At 39.2% G+C, this 7,775-nt stretch overlaps 1 protein-coding gene across 1 annotated transcript; it reads left to right on the top strand.

Annotated features, from left to right (window-relative positions):
• Positions 1 to 1,996: 1,996 nt before the first annotated feature.
• LOC308705667 (uncharacterized protein) lies at positions 1,997 to 6,475 on the top strand (the record flags this gene model as incomplete). Its single annotated transcript, XM_081390793.1, has 4 exons — positions 1,997 to 2,082; positions 2,933 to 4,587; positions 5,421 to 5,484; positions 5,722 to 6,475. The coding sequence occupies 4 exons, from the start codon at positions 1,997 to 1,999 to the stop codon at positions 6,473 to 6,475; spliced, it is 2,559 nt and encodes an 852-aa protein (XP_081246919.1).
• Between the last annotated feature and the right edge of the window lie 1,300 nt (positions 6,476 to 7,775).

Below are 7,775 nucleotides of genomic sequence, written 5' to 3'. Positions count from 1 at the left end.
CTTAAAATAGCTTGAAAGTAAATGTTAAACTCTTGCCTCATTCAGTCCATGCGGTTCTGTGAATATGCAAATGAGCCCCGCCTCCACTCACTCACTCAGCTCAGAGATCCACTGGTTGATGATCACATGTTGATCTGATTGGTTACAAGGTCGTTTGTGACGTCAGAAACACCAGCGATTTCAAAGCGTGTTTTTGAGACTGTCTTTGGTTCACTGCAGTTTACTCAGCATATACTCAGCAATGATGCTGACTCATGAATTTCAACATGGTTTGTCTTAAAGCATATTAAAAACACACCACATAGACATATAAACAATATTAAAAGCTGGAATTTCACCACAGGGGGACTTTAAATTAACGACTACTAGTCGACTAGAAAAATCTTTAGTCGAGTGCAACTCTAGTTATGACACAGAATGGTGTTGAGGTATTTCACAGCAGGGGCTCATCGTGCTAACCAGCCGAACTGAACCCTATAATAATAAATATAATAATAATAATAATAATAAAAATTGCTCAAAACACAAAAGAACAATTCAGAATAGAAAATAACGGCAAACAAATTACTTCACAACAGAGTTTTTCAGTTTTGAAGTTGTTGTAGACCTGGCAGACAAGACTGATACTAATCTCTAATGCCAGGGCTTTAATTGTTAAAAAAAAAAAAAAAAAGTTGTATTATGCTATAAACATACAAACAGATAATTTATTCACTTGTGTTTTCTCACAGCAACAATGTCATCATTAATGCACCCCCACCGGCGAAACAGCATGGATGAACCTCTCACTATGACGTAAGAATGTTCTTATTCATTTACTCACTAAAAAAATATATATATATATTTGTCACTATATTGGTGTTGACTGGTCAGTCTTTGAAGGCAGGAGAAAACCACAAGAGAAATAGTCTCAGGTTATGTATGTAACCCGGTCCCTCAAGAGGGGAACGAGATGCTGCATCATGGTGTTGATGCTGTGGGAATGCTTCTGTGTGAGCCAGTGTCTGAAGCCTGCCCAACAAGGCTATGTAAAAGCACAGACAATTGTTAAGCAATTGTTGAGCACAGACTGAGCTTTGGGACAACCCAATCCACGTCCAAACTGTAGAACCTGATAAATGTGTGCAGAGAAGACCAGCCTTCCACTGTACATACATACATACATCATGTTTCGGTGCAAAATAACTCTGACATCACCTGGAGCAAAGTCTAAGCAAGATGAGGCTACTCACAGGACCTGGGTGAAACCAATGCTAAAGTCACTTTGAGAGTCAGCATTTTTTTTCTGAGACTGAGGGCACACATAGGGCTTCTGTTCAAGCTTCTAGGACCAATGATAGGTCACAGGAGGGAACTCACAACCGGCAGATAGGCCTCAACCATCTTCCACTATGCAAGAACCGAGACACCAGTGGGTGCCTCCCAACAGAAGCTCTGTTTAGGGTATGTTGGTAGTAGAAATATCAGCCACATTAACCTTTAAGGTAGCAGGAGCCAGCCCTGCTGAGAGACACTCTTGAAGGAACTCCAGCACTGGACCAATAAGTCTATCAAAGAGGTAGGAATGACAAAAATGTATGTCATTAAGACAACGATATACAAAGTTGCATTCAGAAGATTTCTCTGGATTGGGATCCCCCAGGGGAGGCCATCCAGGAGGGACAATACATCTCGGGCCGGCCAGAATGAGGAGGGCTCATTCCTGGCAAACCCTCGCAAGAACTCCAGAATATGGATTGGCTGTGCCTGCCTGAAAAAGGGGTGTGAACATAGTCCACCCTGGTGATTGATGTAAGAAACTACCATAGTGTTGTCTGTGAGGACCAACACAAGATAGCATCTCAGCTGTGAGGGGAAGTGTTTCAGAGAGAGCTAGAAACACTGCCCTCATCCTCACCTTGGAATCACAAGCTAGTCAGCCTTCGAGAACTGCACACCACCCCATTAGAGATGCGTTCATTGGCCTCTTCCAGAGCTGAAGTACATGTAGCCCACGATGCGTGACTCTTATGACCCTGGAAGGACGATTCAGAGGATGAAAACCCCTGCTCTTGATCCAGAGATGAAACAGTCTCTTGTGCAGTAGGGTCAATGGTATAATGTTGGCCGCTGCTGCCATGAGACCTAAAAGTCTCAGAATTTTTAAAAGCTCCTGGCCTAGCTCGATATCTCTCATAGTGGTTATCATCAAATCTGCCTGTGCAGGAGACAGCTGTGCCTGCATCTTGGTCAAGTACGCCTAGAAAAGTGGTTCTCTGTTTGGAAGAGGTTCTTGAGGTTTAACCTGAGTCTCAGATGCTTACTAGCCTGACTGGGCAATGAGCACAATCAGCCCCTCGAGGACAAACCTTGCATGCTCCTCTTCCATACACATTACTTATTTGTGCTAATGGTCCACTGTAATGAAGCGGGGGCACAGATTCACACATTTCCTACTTATTTCCTGACATTTTTCACAGACTGATTCCTTTCTAATGATTTCACACACACAACACACACGCTGAACACACATCTGAAGACAAGGAAGCTGATGACATGCATTTCAGGCATCTATATATATTCTCTGTAATGTGCCACACTACATCACCACGTCCATGTGTTTGGCCAATTTAATTGGTGTGTTTAGACGCATGCTTCAGACACTGGTTCATGCAGAAGTGTTCCCATGGAGTCAACGTCACAGCGCAGCATCGAAGCTCCTTTTTGAAGGGCAACTCAACCGCCTCATCACAGAGAAATAAACAAGAATTATATCTTTGCTTAAAATAATAATTCAAACAAATGTATTTAGGACTAAATTACCACTGCCAGTCATAAACTATCACAATCTTGTCACTGCAGATCATCAGTCTGTCCACAGGCAATTTAGACTAATAAATAACAGACTGAGACCATCACATGTTGATGCCATGTTAATTCTCTCTATTTTCAGATTACGTCATGATGCCACACTGATGAACCCAGGTCCTCCAGCGTTTTACCAACTAAAAACTGAAAGAAAATATATTCATGGGACTAATAGAAAGGTCAGACGATGGACATATGGACAAAAAGACAGAAACAAGCAGAACAAAGTCATACTGATGGTGGGAGAAACCGGCACTGGGAAAACCACCATGATCAACACCATGATCAACTACTTACTGGGAGTGAAGTTTGAGGATGAAGAGTGGTATGAAATCACAGAAGAAGAAAAACATCAAGATCAGTCACAATCCCAGACACGCGAGATCACTGTCTATGAGGTGTTTGTTGAAGAAAACCCAACATCTCTGACCATCATTGACACTCCAGGATACGGACACACTGAAGGATACGAGAAAGACAGAGAGATTGCTGAGGATCTGTTTAGATTATTTTCAGATGAGGATGGGATTCATTATATTGATGCAGTGTGTTTTGTGATGAAGGCACTGAATAATCGAATCTCTGACAAAGAGCTGTACATATTTCACTCAGTTCTGTCTCTGTTTGGTAGAGATATAGAGAACAATATAGTGTTTCTACTCACACATTCAGATGGACGACCTCCAACAGATGCTCTCAAACTCATTAAGAAAGCACAGATTCCCTGCAGAAGAGATGTGAAAAAACTAACTGTTCACTTCTTATTCAATAACCAGCAGAAAGAAAAAAGAGACAAAAAATATGAGGAAATACTCAGATTATCATGGGAAATGGGGGAGGAAAGCATGAACGACTTCTTCAAACTCCTGGAACAGAAACAGAACAGAAAAAGTGTTGAGATGACATTAGATGTTCTAAAAGAGCGACGACGACTTGAGGCCTGTGTCTCTAATCTGAGAAAGCAAATCTCTGAGGAAGAGTCAAAAATGAAAGAACTTACTGAAATTCAAGAAGCTATCATAGAGAACAGAGACAAGATTCAAAAATGCGAAAACTTTCAGTTTACAGTCAAAACAGCTGTCAAAGAAAAAGTCTCCACTGTAAATGAATGGTGGTGGAAGAGAAACGCTACCTGCTGCTCAGATTGTGAGGAAAACTGTCATCAGAGCTGCTGGATGGATGAAAAACCTTCATTGTGTTCAGTCATGAAAAACAATCACTGCACCGTGTGTACTGGGAAGTGTCATCACAGCGTACATGTCAGAGAGAACAAAAAATATGTAACAAAGCCAAAGGCAGTCATTGTGACATTTGATGAGCTCAAAAAGGAATATCAACGCACTGGTGAAAAGCCTAAAACTAGCTTTGACAAAAAAATATTTGAACATATTAAAAAGGACCATGACAGAAAAATTAACGAATCTGAGAATAACACAAAAATAGAAGAAAAATTTAACAGAGATCTTGAAAAGATTAAAAATGAAAAGTCCCTTCTGCTGCATGAAGCTTATACCATCATCATGTGTTTGTCTAAGATCGCATTAAAAGCAGACAGCGCTTTCATTCTTCAACATCTGGATTTCCTGATTCCCAGACTGAAGGAGGAGGGAAAAGATGAATGGATGAAGAAGCTGGAGGATCTGAGGAAAGCTGGAGAAGAGAAGAAAAACAAGGGGGCTTTACGTCATGTGGTGGATTTCACTGGAAAAAAAAGGATGCAATTAGACAATTGTGTGACTGGTAAAAATTTCATAAATGATAATTCAATAACAAAATTACCGTTATGAAATTACTGATTATATGATATTTCTAATTTGAACTTTTTAAATAATCAATTTGGTATGATTTAGCATTGTATAGCAACTTCCCCCCTCCCATGTTAATGACATTTCAGCGCTAGAACACCTCTTATTTAACAAACTAAATTAATGCCCTGCTAGTTAACCGGATATTTATTTATTTTATTTTTATTTGTATTAGGTACATCCGTGCCACAAGATGTTTCAAAAAGTGGTGTGGCCATGTCCCACCAGCAAATTATGCCTATAGCTGTTATAATGCACAGTGGTGTGCGTGTGCGCTGTTGGTTGAAGATCAACTCTCTCGTCATTGGTGTTACACAGTAGTGCATACAGTGCATGATTATATTTTGTATGAATCGGTGTGTGGGGTGGGGGTAGTGGAGATTGTTACTGAAACCCCATAGTACGGCACTGACAATAAGGAATCCCTATTAGGAATTTTAAAAATGCAAAAAAAAAAAAGACAACGAAACTGACACAGTATTATCATTTATACAGGTCAAGTCCCATTTATTTATGTAGTCAAGCAAATATCTTTGTTCGTTTCAAATATCTTGGATTATTTTCAATTCTACATTTAGCTGCATAGATAAGGTCCGCCGGAACCGGGAACACTTCCCATAAATCCTGATGTACTTGTTACATCATAAGAAGGATGGCGTCCAACTGAAAGGGCATGTGACCAACTGAAAGGGAAACTCTTTCTATAGTTACGTTTTGAAACAATCTGATGCAAAGAGATAATGTATTCACTTGTGTTTTTGATTGCAGCAGTAATGGCATCGTCCACTCATCACCACCGGCGCAAAAGCTTGGATGAACCTCCTGAAATAATGTGAGAAAACATTGTTATGATTCAGAAGATTGCCATAATTGGGTGTTTTAACCAAAAAAATATGATGATGCAATATTAATAAAATATATACTGAAATTATTTCATATATGTAGAATAAAGCGCCATAAATTATCAATAACATTTTCTGCATATTAACTAAAGTGGTGACCATTAAGAAAAACATCTGTATTCGAAATTGTACTATACTTATAAACTCTTGATATTTCTTTTCTCTAGAGCTGGAGTTATTCGTCTCAAAGATGATTTTATCGAACTCTATGAGAGAGATTATCCTCAACTCCAGCAGTGCACAGAGAGACTGCAGAGTATTACTGAGACATTTGAAAAGGGTTACAGACGTGCTACTCAAGGATCCAGAGATGCAGGATGGTGTGGAATAGCTGCTGGTGCTGCCATGGTTGTAGGATTACTGGCTCTGTTTACTCTAGGTAATTTTCTTGCTCTCGCTATCGCTGGGATTGTTACTGTCATAGGAGCAACAAATCTAGCGAGTGCTGGATATTTTAGTTTAACCTGCAGCTCTGAGAAAAAGCAGCAGATGACACAATTAACACAAGATGTTAAAGCAGAACTGGATGAATTTCAGGATAAAATCACCCCAATGGCTGAAAAGATGACAGACATTCAGAAGCATACTGAGAAAATACTGAAAGAGCAAGATGCCATACAGATAGAAGACATTGCTGAATGGACTAGGCAGATGTCTGAGACTATACATTTGATTGCATCAGTAACAGCAGTTTTTGGCAGGTCTAGTCTTGTGCTTGACATGTTCTCAGTTTGTAAAAATAGCAGTGTGCTCAATGACATGAACAAACTTGCAGAAACAGCTGTACATGAACAAATAGACGAAAGTGAGATGACATCAACGGCTGGGAAACTCATTGTTGAAATGAGGAAATTAATGACTCAGCTACAGAACATCCTTGATAAACTTGAGAAAACAAAAGACAAAATAGTCATTTATTAGGATACAAGTTACAACCTGACAAAACAATATGAACAGCTGAGACACAAGCTGTTACCCGATCCAGCCGACAGAGGACAACAGCCTGGCTAGTGACTAACATTTAGATGGCGTGTCATTTAGAGTTTTTTCACTAAAGAAAATGTATATATTTGACATGCAGAGAGTTTATGTTCACGTTCCTTTTTCTATGCATAATTTATCAAAGTTATTTTGTAAATGTACTATAGTATGTACTATACTTTGTATTTGTAATATATGTATTATATGTACTATAGAATGCATGTTCCATAAATACAAAGACGTATTTTTTGTAGTACAAACAAAATGTATGTGATTACAGTGTATTGTAAAAAATACATATTTTGAAAAAATTTGGAAACTGACAAATAAATATTGATTTAACAAATTGCTTCCAACTAATTATCTGCATTGCGTTATGTTACATTAGGGAAGTGCTCAGCCGCTGACGCGAAAAATGAAGCGGTCTAAACCCTCTGGTATCTACAAAGAATTTTCTAGGATATTTACCGAATTGGATTAACTCTGTATAGAGTGCAAAAACACTCTTAGGCACTTGTAAGGATACTTAAGTAAATTATGACCTATAAACTGGATTAACTATACCCTCAACAAACAAAAGTGCTATTATGGATACTGTAGGGGAGAGTGGGGTGATCTGTGCCAGGGGGGGAAGTTGTTCCACCCTTGTTTCATGAAAACCATAGAAGAAATTGGTCATGTGACCACATAATTTTAAAAAGCAATCACTTTTACTCGTCCTCCAAAGAAGAGAGACACATGGCATGAGAGTTAAAGTCCGCGTGAACCGGAAGTTGCAAACGACTTTTCTCCAGTGTTGTGACGTGTTTCCCAGTGAAAAGGAATATTGAACAGAGGGCATGGTTTTACTCTAGTGCTCCTCCTCTCCATCTCTGCTCATAACAGACTAACGGTTTGAGGGGAGTGGTTAAGCATTTCCCAACCCAAGTCCTCAAACCTACGCCATCAGGGAAGGTCCTCCAATGCAGAGGGGAGGAGCATTTTCAGATTTTGATTAAAGATTACGAAGCCAAAACATTTTTTTTGTGTGGATTGACTTGCATGGATGAATTGTTCACCACAAAACGATCAATTTAGGCAAACAAAGTAAGTATGGTCAATTTTGATTTCATGTGGACTTTAAGCATATTTTAGTGCAAAAAACAGTTTTTTTCCCTTTCAAAGTAAAATTTATATGATTAAGGTTTTTTGATTGTAGTGTCTGGACAATTATAGACAAGTTTGAAAACATTTCACACAT

The sequence above is a fragment of the Scardinius erythrophthalmus genome (genome assembly GCF_964197995.2).
Source record: "Scardinius erythrophthalmus genome assembly, chromosome: 2".
NCBI classification, from domain to species: domain Eukaryota; kingdom Metazoa; phylum Chordata; class Actinopteri; order Cypriniformes; family Leuciscidae; genus Scardinius; species Scardinius erythrophthalmus.
This window is presented reverse-complemented; position numbering and strand designations above follow the sequence as displayed.